We start from the raw sequence: 15450 nt of genomic DNA on the forward strand, positions 1-15450 counted from the left end.
TCGCATTAAATTATAAACTCTCTAAGGCAAAGGCTCTTTCATTTTGGCCTTTATGTTCTCAATGCCTATGACATTAGTAACTGAGATTCATGTAGTGCTTGAAATTTTTCATACCTCTTTACAAACTTTTATCTCATTTCAATTTCCCAACAATCCTGTAAAGTAGGCACTACAACTTTGTTTTTCTTTTTTAATGTTCCTTTTATAGATAAAGAAACTAAAAGATGAAGAGATTCCATGACTTGTTCACAATCATAAAGCTAGTGAGGTTCAGAGGTCAGATTTAAACCCAGATCTTTCTGATTTCTACCCCAGAACTCTACCCATTATTCTCAGCTAATTCAACGCTTGCCTATTCTGTGCCTAGACTAGAATACACAAGTAATAGTTATTTATTAAATAGAATTAAATTGAATATGAAAATGAGACACATATAAAATACAAAACAGTATATGCATGAGTTTCATAAAGGTCCACAGATCTGTAAAAGAGCTACAAATAAAGTATTCTGAAGAATTTTAGGAAGAAAATACTTACAATTAGGAAATTCAGACAGGCTTCATGGAAAAGGTGGTATTTTAGGTAGGCCTTAAATTATGGACAGGATTTTACTAGTTGAAAATTGTATTGAGGACATCTCATCAACAGGTAATGGGTCCCAAGCACAGAAGGCTCTCCTAGATGAGATCAAAAGGAACTTTGAAAACTGAATGAGAGAGATAGAAAACAAAATGAATAATTCTCTCAAAACCAAAATAGCAGAATTAGAAAAACATTATAATGAAGAAAACATCTCTCTAAAAAGAAAAGTGTATGATATGGAAAAGGAGCTCCAAAAATTAACCAAGGAAAATGATTTGCTAAAAACCAGAATCAATCAAATTGAAACAAATAACTCTATGAGGAACCAAGAATTAGTCAGACAAAACAACAAGAATGAAAAATTAGAAAAACAGGTAAAATACCTCAAAGAAAAAATAACTGACCTGGAAAAAAGATCCAGGAGAGATCATCTGAGAATCATAGGCCTACCAAAAAACCATGATGAAAAAATGAGCCTGGACAACATTTTCCAAGAGCTTGTTATGGAAAACTGCCCTGAGATACTAGAACCTGAGGGTAAGATAGAAATCGAGAGAATCCACTGGACACCTGCTGAAAGAGATCCCAAACTGAAAAGTCCTAGAAATGTTGTGGCCAAACTCCAGAACTACCAGATAAAAGAGAAAATACTTCAAGTGGCTAGAAAGAAACAATTCAAATATTGAGGGTCCTCAGTGAGGATCGCACAGGATTTGGCAGCCTCTACACTGAAAGATTGGAGGCAGTGGAATATAATTTTCCAGAAGGCAAAAGAGCTCGGGTTACAACTAAGGATCACATACCCAGCGAGACTGAGCATATTCTTCCAGGCAAAGAGATGGTCATTCAACGATATAACAGAGTTCCAGACCTTCTTGATAAAAAAGCCAGAACTCAATGGAAAATTCAATCTCCAATTACAAGATGCAACAGTGACTTGGAAAGGTAAACAAGGAGAACACACACACACCCTGCTATTTGATAAGAGCAAACTAGTTATAGACAAGTAGAGGGTATGACTATAAAATACACAAAATGACGATTAAAAAAAATCTTATTAAGGGCTACAAAGGGACTGCAGTGGAAGAAAGGGAATGGATGAAGTGGAAAAGGGTAAATTATGCCACACAAAGAGGCATAAAAACTGTATAGCAGAGAAAAAAAAAGGGAGGGAGTTGGGAAGCATATAAGCTTTTCCCTCATTGGTTCTGGTACAACCAGTTAAGCATAGGACTCTATGGAGAAGAAACGCAAAAAGTATCATTTTAGAGGGAAAGAGGGGAGGGAGAGGAGCTTCGCATGAGATTTGTTCCTGTCACTCTTGGTGTGAAGAAGAAATAACATACTTCATTAAGTATAAAAATATCCTACAGGCAGTAGGAGGGGGAAAGGGCTATGAAAGGGTGGGGTGGTTAGTAGGGAGGGAAGAAGTAAGGGGGAAGGGGAAGAAAAGGGAGGGGGGCTGATAAGGGAATACTGAGGGAGGCGGTGGTCAAAAGGAAAACTATTAAGGAGGGGAAGGGAGAAGGGGGGAAAAATATGAACATTAACAGGGGTGGGAATAGGATGGAGGGAAAGAAACAGATAACAATCATAACTGTAAATGTGAATGGAATGAACTCTCCCATAAAACGGAGACAGATAGCAGAATGGATTAGAAATCATAATCCTACAATATGCTGTTTACAAGAAACACATCTGAAACAGAGGGATACACACAGGGTAAAGGTAAAAGGCTAGTGTAAAATATATCATGCCTCAGCTAAAGTTAAAAAAGCAGGGGTAGCAATCCTTATCCCAGATAAAGCAAAAGCAAAAATTGACCTAATTAAAAGAGATAAGGAAGGTAACTATATCCTGTTAAAAGGCACCATCAAGAATGAAGCAATATCATTACTTAACATACATGCACCAAGTGGTATAGCATCCAAATTCCTAGAGGAGAAGGTAAAGGAATTAGAGGAAGAAATAGATAGCAAAACTATACTAGTGGGAGACCTTAATCTCCCCCTCTCTGAACTTGATAAATCTAACCTCGAAATAAACAAGAAAGAAGTTAAGGAGGTGAACAGGATTTTAGAGAGGATAGGTATGATAGCTCTCTGGAGAAAACTGAATGGGGATAAAAAGCAATATACTTTCTTCTCAGCGGTTCATGGCACATACTCAAAAACTGACCACATTCTAGGGCATAAAAACCTCACAATTCTATGCAGTAAGGCAGAAATAGTAAATGCATCCTTCTCAGATCATGATGCAATAAAAATATATTCAATAAAGGGCCATGGAAAGACAGATTAAAAAGTAATTGGAAATTAAACAATTTAATCCTAAAGAATGAGTGGGTCAAACAAGAAATTATAGAAACAATCAGTAATTTCATTCAAGAGAATAATAATAATGAGACAACATACCAAAATTTGTGGGATGCATTAAAGGCAGTTCTTAGGGGAAGTTTTATATCCCTGAGTGCATACATGATTAAATTAGAGAAAAGGGAGGTCAACAAATTGGGCATGCAATTGAAAAACCTAGAAAAAGAACAAACTCAAAATCCCCAATTAAATACTAAATTAGAAATATTGAAAACCAAAGGAGAAATTAAGAAAATTGACATTAAGAAAACTATTGAATTAATAAAACTAAGAGCTGGTTTTATGAAAAAAAAAACCCAACAAAATTAATAGAGCCTTAGTCAATATGATAAAAAAAAAGAAAGAAGAAAACCAAATTACCAGTTATCAAAAATGAAAAGGGTGAATCTACCTCCAATGAAAAGGAAATCAAAACAATAATTAGGAATTATTTTCCCCAATTGTATGCACATAAATTTGACAATCTTAGGGAAATGGATGAATATTTACAAAAATACAAGTTGCCCAGATTAACTGAAGAGGAAGTAAATTACTTAAATAACCCCATCTCAGAAAAAGAAATTGAACAAGCCATCAATCAACTCCCTAAGAAAAAATCTCCAGGGCCAGACGGATTTACTAGTGAATTCTATCAAACATTTAAAGAACAATTGATTCCAATACTCTACAAACTATTTGGGAAAATTAGTGAAGGAGTCCTACCAAATTCTTTTTATGACACAAATATGGTATTGATACCTAAATCAGGAAGAGATAAAACAGAGAAAGAAAATTATAGACCAATCTCCCTCATGAATATAGATGCAAAAATTCTAAATAAAATACTAGCAAAAAGACTACAGCAACTTATCTCAAGAATAATACATTTTGATCAGGTAGCACTCATTCCAGGAAAGCAAGGATGGTTTAATATTAGGAAAACCATCAGTATAATTGATCATATCAACAATAAAACTAGCAGAAACCACATGATCATCTCAATAGATGCAGAAAAGGCTTTTGACAAAATACAACATCCATTCCTATTAAAAACGTTAGAAAGTATAGGAATAAATGGAGCCTTCCATAAAATAATAGGTAGCATCTATTTAAAGCCATCAACAAGTATTATATGTAATGGGGAGAAGCTAGAAGCATTTCCCATAAGATCAGGGGTGAAACAAGGGTGTCCACTATCACCCCTCTTATTCAATCTGGTACTAGAAATGTTAGCAGTAGCAATTAGAGAAGAAAAAGAAATCAAAGGAATCAAATTAGGCAAAGAAGAGACCAAGCTATCACTCTTTGCAGATGATATGATGATATACTTAGGGAATCCTAGAGAATCAAGTAAAAAACTACTTGAGACAATAAATAAATTTGGCAAAGTTGCAGGATATAAAATAAACCCACATAAATCCCCGGCATTCCTATATATTTCCAATGAAATTCAACATCAAGAGATAGAAAGAGAAATCCCATTTAAAGTTACTGTAGACATTATAAAATATTTGGGTGTCTACCTGCCAAAACAAATCCAGGACCTATATGACCACAACTACAAAACACTTTTCACACATATAAAGTCAGATCTAACTGATTGGAAAAATATCAATTGCTCGTGGCTGGGTCGAGCTAATATAATAAAAATGACAATTTTACCTAAATTAAATTATATATTTAGTGCCATATCAATTAATTTACCAAAAAACTACTTTATAGAGCTAGAAAAAATAGTAACAAAATTCATTTGGAAGAACAAACGGTCGAGAATATCAAGGGAATTAATGAAAAGAAATGCTAGGGAAGGTGGACTATAAAGCAGCAGTCATCAAAACTACTTGGTACTGGCTGAGGAATAGAGGAGTGGATCAATGGAATAGATTAGGCACACGAGATTCAGAAGTCAATGACTACAGTAATCTATTGTTTGATAAACCCCAAGACCCTGGTTTTTAGGATAAGAACTCACTATTTGACAAAAACTGCTGGGAAAACTGGAATATAGTATGGCAGAAACTAGGCATAGACCATTATCTAACACCATATACCAAAATCAAGTCTAAATGGGTGCATGATCTAGGTATAAAGGTTGATACTGTAAGCAGTCTCGAAAACAAGGAATAGTTTACCTGTCAGATTTGTGGAGAGGGAAAGATTTTATGACTAAACAAGAATTATAGAACATTATAAAATGTAAAATGGATAATTTTGACTACATGAAATTGAAAAGCTTCTGTACAAACAAAGCCAATGTAGCCAAGATGAAGAGGGAGGTGGGAAATTGGGAAAGAATCTTTACAACCTATGTCTCTGACAAAGGACTCACTTCTAAAATATACAGAGAGTTGAGTCAAATGTATAAGAATACAAGTCATTCCCCAATTGATAAATGGTCAAAGGATATGAACAGGCAATTTTCAGAGAAAGAAATTAAAGATATCTATAAGCACATGAAGAAATGCTCTAAATCACTATTGATTAGAAAAATGCAAATCAAAACAACTCTGAGGTACCACATCTCACCAGTCAGATTGGCTAAGATGACAAAACAGGAAAATGACAAATGCGGGAGAGGATGTGGGCAAATTGGAACACTAATGCATTGCTGGTGGAGTTGTAAACTGATCCAGCCTTTCTGGAGAGCAATCTGGAATTATGCCCAAAGGGCTATAAATACTTTCATATCCTTTGACCCAGCAATACCACTCCTAGGGTTATATCCCAAAGAGATCATAGAAGTGGGAGGAAGACCCATGTGTACAAAAATGTTTATAGCAGTTCTTTTTGTGGTGGCAAAGAACTGGAAATTAAGGGGGTGTCCATCAATTGGGGAATGGCTGAACAAGTTGTGGTATATGCATGTTATGGAATACTATTGTGCTATAAGAAATGAGGAGCAGACGGTCTTCATATTTACCTGGAGAGGCTTATACAAACTGATGCTGAGTGAGAAGAGTAGAACCAGGAGAAATTTGTACACAATTACAGACACAACGTATGTGTGATGACCAGCTTTGATAGACTGGACCCTTCCCAGCAATGCAGTGATATAAGTCAATCCCAAAAGACTCATGATGGAAATATGTGCATCCAGAGAAAGAACTAGAAAGAACTGAGTTTATATACAGATGGAAGCAAAATGCCTGATCTTTTTCCTTTTCTTTTTTGGTTTTATGTCCTCTTTACCATTTTTCATTCCATCTGATACAATCCATCTTTATAACCTGACTAATGTATAATGTGAAAGTATTTACAGATCCTATACTTGACTATATGCTGCCATGGTGGGGAGTGGAGGGAGGGGGGACAAAATGTGAAACTCAAGGAATTGTGGAATTGAATCCTGTAAACTAAAAGGAAACAAACAAATTAATTAAAAAATTTTAAAAAAAAGCATATGACTGGAAAAAGAGAATTTGTGTAGTGAGATTGAGAGTTTGATCAACTTACTATTGCACAGCTAATACTGATTTTTTTTTTCAAACAGGGCATTTGCTAGATCCTCTCTGGAGGACTTTTGGAAAGACTTGGACAGGATGGGAAGTTTCATTTGGATTGTGAAGTATACCACTGGAGGGAGCATCTATACTTATGAGATCATAAATACATACATGTTTCTCTGTAAATATCAGATCTATACTTTCTAGTCAATTCTAGATTACACAGAATTATAGAATCATAGAATGTTTGAGATGGAAGAGATCTCAAGAGACCATTTTTCAACCTCTTCATTCTAGACGTGAAGAAATTAAGGCTCAGAGAAAGAAAGGGACTTGCTCTTACTTATTGGCAGAGCTGGAATAGAACCTAGATCTCCAGACTCAGTATAGTGAATTTTCTACTTTCAAAATAAATATTAACTTCACATTTGTGAGAAGCAGTTTGGGTTAGTAGATGGAGACCTGGACTCTGGAAGACCTAAATCCCAGTTGTGTGACCATTGACAAGTCATTTCATTCCTATGAGCCTCACTTTCCTCATTTGTAAAATGGGGGTAATAAGAGAGGCAGTATGGGTTTTGAATGTGAAATGGATTTTGAATGTGAAATGGATTTTGAAGTCAAAGGACCTAGATTCAAATCCCGCCTTTGCCAGTTGCTACTTGTGTGACCTTGGGTAGGATATTTGATCTTCCTGGGCCTCAGTTTCCTCATTTCTAAAATGGAAGGGTTAAACTAACTGCCTCCTGAAGTCCCTTCTGGGTCTAGAACTATGTCTAATTGTCCTATAGTACCTACCACCTAAGATGATTAAATGAAACAATGTGGGTATAATTTTGCAGGCATTAAAGTGCCCTTTAAATGTCAATTTTTATGGTGATAATTATGGGTGCTTTATAATTTACAAAGCACTTTCCTCATACTCAGGATGGGGGAAGGGCAGGGAATGGGAAAAAAGGAAACCGACAGTACAGTGGTCTTACCCAGCAGTGGAGGAGACTGACAGGGTAGAGCCCTAGTGTGTTCAAAATACTCACAACAACCCAGCAAGATAGGTAAAAGAAGTGTCATTATCCCAGTTTTACAGATGAGGAAATGAAGGTTCTGACTCATGGTCACATAGCACTGTAGCCATAATTCGAACTCAAATCTCCTGGCTCAAAAACTGTACTCCTTTCTACTGTACCCCACCGCTAAAAAGTACTTTATTCATATAAAAAAAAAGGATTCTTCACTTATACAACTGATTTCTTTATATAGCAGCCATTTAAAACAGGATTTAATTTACAAAAATGTGATTTTCAGGAAATTTTTCAGGAAACACTTTGCTTGGGTAAAGTGAGGCATATCTTGTGATCTATCCAGGCTCACACCACCTTCCCCCCCCCTGCCTTGGTAATAACGCATACTCATCCCTTGGTATTGATCAACAAACATTTATGATACTTTATGATCATTATTTCCCTTGGGCTCATTTTTCTTTGTAGGAGTACTTGAATAAGGTAGCATAAAGGAAACATCAAAAGGCTTTCCAATAATGGGGAGAGTTTCTGCTAACTTCATTTTCCAGAGGGTGTCAGCTTTAAATATAGCTTCACTTCTGAGTTTACTTGCCATGGGGAAAGAAAATTCCCCAAGGTTTCTTCTGAGATTGCAGCGAGATCCAGTGCAAGATGACTGCTCCCACCCACCCACCCACCCACTAATAAGCCATAATGCTGCCCTATTTTTGGTAACAATTAAAGGGCCTCCCTGTGAAAGCAGAAAGCTGTTTATTTTCTCTTACATCACTTTGCCCTCCAATGCTGTGTGGGGCTTAGTGTTGTCGCTGTGATGCAAGTCTGTTTTCTCTTCCAGCCAGTTGGATTCTCCCCATCTTAGAGCACCTCACAGGTCTCTCCCTCGGAGCTGTGCACTGCCTGAGTGAGGAGCAGCTCACGAATCAGCTGCAGGTCCCTGTTTTCAAAAACAGGCACAGAGGCAAAGAGAAAAGGGTGGACGGATTCTGGACTTGGCCTGAGAGCAAGACAATCACCCTCTGAATCCAGAAGCATTCTGTTCATGTTTGGGGATATTTTTTCTACTGGATGGAACCAGAAAAGATCAAAAGAATGGAAAGTGCCAGCAATGCCAGCATCCCCTTGAAAAGAATTGCTTATTTCCTATGCTTTTTATCTGTGCTTTTGCTGACTGAAGGGAAGAAACCAACGAAGCCAAAATGTCCTGCCTTGTGTACTTGCACCAAAGATAATGCTTTATGTGAAAATGCCAGATCTATTCCACGCAGCGTTCCTCCTGATGTTATCTCACTGTAAGGCCCGTAAGCATTTTGTTCTTTCATTTGTGTGATTTTTTTTTTTAAACATAAACCAGTGCATTTGGTATTTTGTACATGCCGACAGAAGGATGATCTGGGGAGGAAAATTCCTCCAGCATGCCAAGCCTTCTGACAGTATTACAGTCCGGCTGCATTTTAAAATCCTGATTCTCCTCCTCTCCTGGCTGATCTTAAACCCGCTTTAGATTATTTTGTTCATTGTTATGAGAAACCTGTAGCGAATTCTTGCCTGTGACTTCATCTGGAAAAGAACAGTATTGTGTCACATAAAATAGTCTTTAATATAGTGACTGTTATGCTAAACTAGATTAACATAAGCTTCTTTTTCTTTTTCTTTCAGATCCTTTGTGAGATCTGGTTTTACTGAAATCTTAGAAGGGAGTTTTATACTCACACCATCTCTGCAGCTCCTGTGAGAAATATTTATATCATGATTATTTATTATATCTTATTGATTACATGTCCCTAGAAAGCTGAGTATTAGTTTTAGGAGACGCGTGGATGTGTTTTATAACATGTATATGTGCACTCAGACAAAATAAGAAAGATACGGGTTTTGTCATCTCCCTCTGGAAACAGAATGCACAGCCTGGCTGGGGTGATGGCATATTTGTTAACCTGTTCCACGGGGGACTTGAAAGGCAATTGCTGAAGTTGGTTGACCATTACAACATTTCTCCCAATTTCATTCCACTATTTCACTTTCATTTTGGCTTTAAGTCTTTGGTAATTCTGCCCTTTCGTCTTGAATTAGTCAATACAGACCCAATTATGACAACATATGTACTCAAGATGTTGACTCTCAGGGAGATTAAGCACGCAGTTGCTATGAGGGCTTTACCATGGGAAAAAGACAATTTTTACCTTTCCCTATATGGGTAATTAAAGATATTGTTAAGAATTCTCAATTGACAGGTTTTTTTTTTTAATTTTTGTTTTTGCTTTTTTGCTCATTAGCTGATCTTTAGCAATTTAAAGGAGTAGCCTCCTTGGCTGCATGTTTTGAGTTGGCCACCAGGGACCAACATATTCAAGTCTATGCCTGAGAATATTTCAAAAAAATAACATTTGACCAAGGAATCAGCTCTCTGTGGCAGTGATTTAGCTGGTTATTTATTCTGAATTGTAACATTTGAGAGGGGACTTAATATTACTGAGCTCACCCTTTCTATAACTCACATTTAAAACAATGCTCAGGTTTTGACTACACAGAACAAAGTAGAAATATTATAATCATATGATTCTTTTGATAATTTAGATAGCCTAACTGGATAATGAAGGGTCCAAAAGGGATGCTTTTGGTCTGAAGACATTGATTGTTTGGATGCCTAAGGTTTTTAGATGCCTATCTGCACAGGGCCATGCAACCGGTATAAAAGGTAAAAAATTTAACCAACCCATCACTTTGTCTATATGATATCAAAAAGCTGGCTTGACTGATATTTTCATCTAAGTCTTTAAATTGGCCAGTTGTTTTGATGTTGTATAGATATCTTAGCTAATGACCATCAACTAGCTAATGTCCTTAAGTGAGTGAGAAATTTACTTGATGTAGAATCTTAGAGTTGGAAGGTCATCTAGTGTCACTTCCCATCCAATGAAAGAATGGCTTCTATAGGGACAATGATAGATTTTTCTTTAAATGTATCTGACAGTTGTGCTTCTGGTTACTCTTTTTCCCCAGAAACTGTTGGTAGGGGAGTGGAAATGTTTTCAAAGATACTATTTCATTGTTCTAAAAACCCTTAATGAAGATTGTTAATCAAGTGGTAAAGTTCAAAATAGAAGTGTTAACACAAGTCCAACCTTCTGTTTTTTTGATGGATATTACCTGTGACATAGACAGCTGAAGTTGATCAAATAAACCAATTACCAAATCTCTACTCCATTTCTTCCTGTGTAGATGTAGCTTTGGAAAGCACAGATGTGGTAGAACATTATGGAAATAGTTAGTGTGGCTGCTCAGATAATGCAATTACACTTATTTAGAATCACAGGGGGAAGCCAAGTGACTTGTTTTTAAATAGCCTGCTTGGAGAATGTGCCATGCTTCAGTGTTCCATGCTCTGAGTTCCTATGGAACATTCCAGCCCTTATTTCTAAAAGCAGTTCAGATTTCAGAAACAACAAAAGGACAAGTAACTCTTGTTCTGTGCCCTCAGCTAACTCATGCTGACATGCATCAAAATGGTAGATGGGCACCAGAGCCGATTCTCTGTGACACCGCAAAGGAGGTGACATTTATTCTTGAGCTATCTCCCCCTCCTCCAACCTTGTCTCCCTCTGCCATGTCCCATATTAAGTATCAATGCCTTCCTATTATCTCTCTTATCAAACTCTGATTTCAGGCAAGTATCTCATCAACTCATTCACACTAAGGTGTTAATAAATGATAAGATTCAGTGTTATTCTTCACAGAGTCATTTACATCTTAATAGAGAACAAATCCTTAACACAAACAAACTAAAAAAACAAGCTAAGGATGCAATTTCAGCTGCCAGAAAATTAATTGGAGAGGCATTAAGGGGCAGGGGTGGGGTGGGGGGTTCAGGAAGACCCTCTGGAACCTTGAAAGCACACTAGTAAGACAGTTAATACTTCCTCCATATATAAAACTGGAATTGATTGGTACACACATGAAGCCAAGGTTCTAGCAATGTTTGGCCACATGATCAGCAAGGTGAGAGGTGGGGGATACACCAGCTATTACCTATAATTTGCAATTAATTTGAGGAGGAGCTGTTAAATTGTTAGAGGTTACAGAACAAATTAGGTGGCATGTCATACCCTGTGAATAGATGCATGTCAGCATCAAATCACTTTATTGAGAGGCAGAAGCAATTAATTGCTCTCTATTGTGCTATGAGGGAAAGAAGGAAAGAAACAACCTATTTCTATCACCTCTTACAGCTATCTGATATTTTTTTTTAATGTGGAACCAAATGCTTCTGCAGACTTTTGCAGATTTGTGAGTATAGAAGTCAAGATGGAAGGTACTTTTTAAAATGTCAGGGTGGGGTACCAAGGGAAATAGGCACAGTTCCTCCTTAAGTTCTAGGCAATGTGTGGAGAAAGAATCATGTGAGCCTGAGGCTGCCAGTTTGTTTTGAAGAACGAAAAAAAAAAGAATCCACACTCTTGGAAAAGGAAAACGGAAAAATCTGCCAATGGGAATAATAGAACGATCAAAGAGAAAATTTAAACAGATTGGCTATGCAAGAATTATTCAAAGTAATGTCTTCATGTAAGATTGTAGTTAACAAGATTTGCCAAAGCAAATTCATCTATCTATAGTCATGTTTTTTTTATGAAAGCCAATGACAAAACATAATCATTGAGAGCATGTTCTCTCTCTAAGCTTAGTGGATAAGAAGGAGATTTCAGGAGTGAACACAACTTAGAACACTGTGTTTTGTTGTGGTTTTTTTTTTTTTCATAATAATATGGCCCCATTCCCTCTTGGATACAGGCTGAGTTTTTTTTCTTCTTCTTCTCTGAAATCCCCTAAAGGGAGGGACTACTAGCTGGAACTTAACTCTAATTTGTAGAAGGTGATGTGTGACCAAATCACCATTAGTTTGTGAGATGTTTTAATGCATTTAAAGGTTTCCAGCTCCTAGGAGAATTCTCTAAGTACAGTGTGCATCTCGGTTTGGAAGGCTTCAGTTTTGTTTTGTTTTTTTTTATAACACCAACTCATGTAGACCATCTATTTCCAAGGTGGAATGAGATTTTAATTTATCTTGAGTGGGTTGGGAGGCTTCAAAAACTAGATATAAAAGGAGGTGATGTGAATAGGCAAAATTCCTATTTATTCCACTGAAATTCTGGCTGCATAAGGGCTGCAAAATTAGTCCCCATGGAAAATCTAGAAATATTTATCTCTTCGATCTTTTCTTGAATCTACGAATCAACCAAAAAAATTGGCTGAGATAAATAAGCAATCCCAAACTAAATGACAAACAAAAATATGAATTTCAGAAATATTTATCAGCTTCCTAAATTGTTTTTTAAAATGAATGGGGTTCCCATTTATCCCTGCCTCCACTTACTACTCACACATCTCTCCTCTTTCTAGCCCATTTCCATGTATTCTTTTTTCATCCAGTATCATTACTCTAAAAATACCCCACTCCTCCCAAGGAACTAAACTATACTTATTAAATAGATAGGATCACACAGATTTGGGGATTAGAAGATACTTCAGTAGCCATCTAGTCCAATCCATACACCAAAAAGATCCCCACTATAACATACCTGACAAGTGGTTCTCCAACCTATATCTACAGACCTTGAAGGAAGGGAACCCACCATTCCCAGAGGTGACCCATTCTGTTTTTGGATAGCTCCAATAATTTAGGATGTTTTTCCTGGTATCAAGATTAAATTTGTCTCTTCCTCATATACATTAAAGACTTTCAAATACTTGAAGACAGACAGCTTTCATATTTTCCCCCTAAGTCTTCTCTTCTCCAGGCTAAACATGCCCAGGTCCTTCAAGTGATACTCATATGTGATGGTGTCAAAAACCTTCACCGTAGTGGTTTCCCTCCTCTGGGCACTCTCCAGTTTATCAATGCCCTTCTTAAACTGTAGTGCCCAGCATTGAATATAATACTCTAGATGAGGTCTGAGCAGAGAAGAGTATAGCAAGAACTCTCTATTCCTGAAAACTAGACCCCCACTAATGAAACCCAAGATTTAGCTTCTTTACCCATCTCATCACCTTGCTGGTTCATTTTGAGCCTGCAGTCTCTAAAACCTCCAAACTCCTTTTTCTGCTAAACCTCAAGTTATACTGGTAAAATTGATTTTTTGTATCCAAGTGCATGCCTTTACATTTATCTCAAGTGAATTTAATCTTATTAGGTTCAATCAAAAGTTCCAGCTTATCGAAGTCCTTTATCCAGTCCTTTTATATTATGACTGTCATCCAATATATTAGCTATTTCCCCCCTAATTTAGGGGGATAACATGGCCAGTGCATGCAACAGTAGACATTCATTTTTTCTTTTTTATCCTTTTCTGCATGATCCCATCTTCTACTAAAGGTCTGTTCCATTGCCTTGTTATGGCATGGAGATGATTCTAACTTAGTTATTATAGGCTGTGTCAACAGAGTTTCCTGTAAATGTGGAAAAACTTCAAGTATGCATCAGCAATGGTCTAGGTATGTGTTGTCTGAGGACCAACCTAAGTTTGGAAAGATTTAATATCAGAGGTTGGCTACTAGGTGAAGTTTTGGGTTGTTGTTTTTTTTTTTCCATACCACCAACTCATGTAGACCATCTATTTCCAAAGTGGAATGAGATTTTAAGCTTTATCGGTAGATGTAACCCTTAGTACTACAATGAAGTATTCTTCAATGAGATCTGTGGTCTCATTAAGGTGGGTATTTCCTTCAATGACACAGCTCACAACCTATCCATTCCAGGTAACTGGCATTCAGTTCTTTCCTAATTTCTCCAGAAGAGGTCTATACAAAGTGATAGAACCATTTCATGTGTTCTCTTAACATTATGAGGACTCTCCATCGGTTATTGTTTACTCACACCACATGTATGATCCATCACACATTTATTTGATGGAATTTCTTACACCATGTCTTCTGCCTAATTCCTAGTTTGAAATTTGTTGCAGTCCACTTGTGTCTACTTTAGATTCAATTCCCAATTCTTTGGGGTCTGAAGTATTCCATGATTTGCTGCCATAATGGTGTTTTTAAAATAGTTCTGTGTTTCTAGAAGAAGCTTGTAGTGATTAAAAGAGCTTTGCAATTTCCTAAGGCAACTTCCCTACTCTCCTCTTCCTGTTCAATTCTTGATCCAGCTCATGTCCTTTTGCAAATTCTTTCTGAGATTGAGACAGAGAGTAATAGATAGAAAGAGACAGAGACACAGAGACAAAGATACAGGTCGACATGCTCCATAGGTTTTCCATTGAACTGAATAGTATAGTCTGGACAATAAGCATTCTTCATCCACTTGGTTTTTTCTGTGTGGATAGTTAAGCCAAATTTTTTTGAGTGATGATTGAACTCATTTAGGAGGCTGCACAATGTTTTGGGCCTTGATACAATTTATACAATGCAAACAAGAGTACTGTGAGAACCTCACCATCTACATGATATTACTCTTCAATTTGTACTATGCCCTGGATCTCCTCCATGACAGTGGTAAACATCTTTGACAAGTAGCTGTTTCCCTATTTTTATACTTCATTTGATATTAATAGTCATAGGGTCATTGAACAAGATTATCTGCTATAAAAATAAATCTTGCATATTTTTAACATGCATAGAGATACCTTATTGGAGGAGAGTGTTTAAGCGAGCATTTTGTTATCCTGAACCAAATGCTTTCTTATACTTCAGAAACAATCACAATAGAATCTTTTATTCTTTACACCTTTCAGTCAATTGTGTGAAATTGGTATAAATATGTGATGTTTCTTGTGAAAATTTACCAATTTCCTTCTAATACCTTCTTCAAGAATATCCTCAATATGTGGGTAGATTATTCTCAATTAAAATTTAGTTTAGAACGGAAAGTAGATGCAGGGTTGGTTGCTATTAATGCTAGCTATAATGAGGTTTAAGACTTTTTCCAATATTTTGTCTTATATTAGAAATAAAAGACAATTAGAAAGAAAGACAATAATATTTTGTCTTTCTTCAGATAGCTTAAGAATCAGTTCCTTAGTTCTCTCAAAATCGTGTCAATTCTATACTCAG

The 15450-nt window shown here is 36.6% G+C and overlaps 1 protein-coding gene across 2 annotated transcripts in view; it reads left to right on the forward strand.

Moving 5' to 3' along the window:
- The first annotated feature begins 8143 nt into the window (after window positions 1-8143).
- LGI1 (leucine rich glioma inactivated 1) overlaps window positions 8144-15450 on the forward strand; it is a 55274-nt gene continuing 47967 nt past the window's right edge. For both annotated transcript variants that reach the window (XM_069099266.1, XM_069099267.1), the window contains exons 1-2: window positions 8144-8690; window positions 9058-9129. In XM_069099266.1, coding sequence (XP_068955367.1) covers window positions 8467-8690; window positions 9058-9129 — 296 coding nt within the window. In that variant the 5' untranslated portion in view covers window positions 8144-8466. The remainder of the gene's footprint in view (window positions 8691-9057; window positions 9130-15450) is intronic.

The sequence above is a fragment of the Petaurus breviceps genome, unplaced genomic scaffold, assembly GCF_028583685.1.
Source record: "Petaurus breviceps papuanus isolate PSGF00001 unplaced genomic scaffold, PetGlider_PUasm1.0 37, whole genome shotgun sequence".
Lineage (NCBI taxonomy): Eukaryota > Metazoa > Chordata > Mammalia > Diprotodontia > Petauridae > Petaurus > Petaurus breviceps.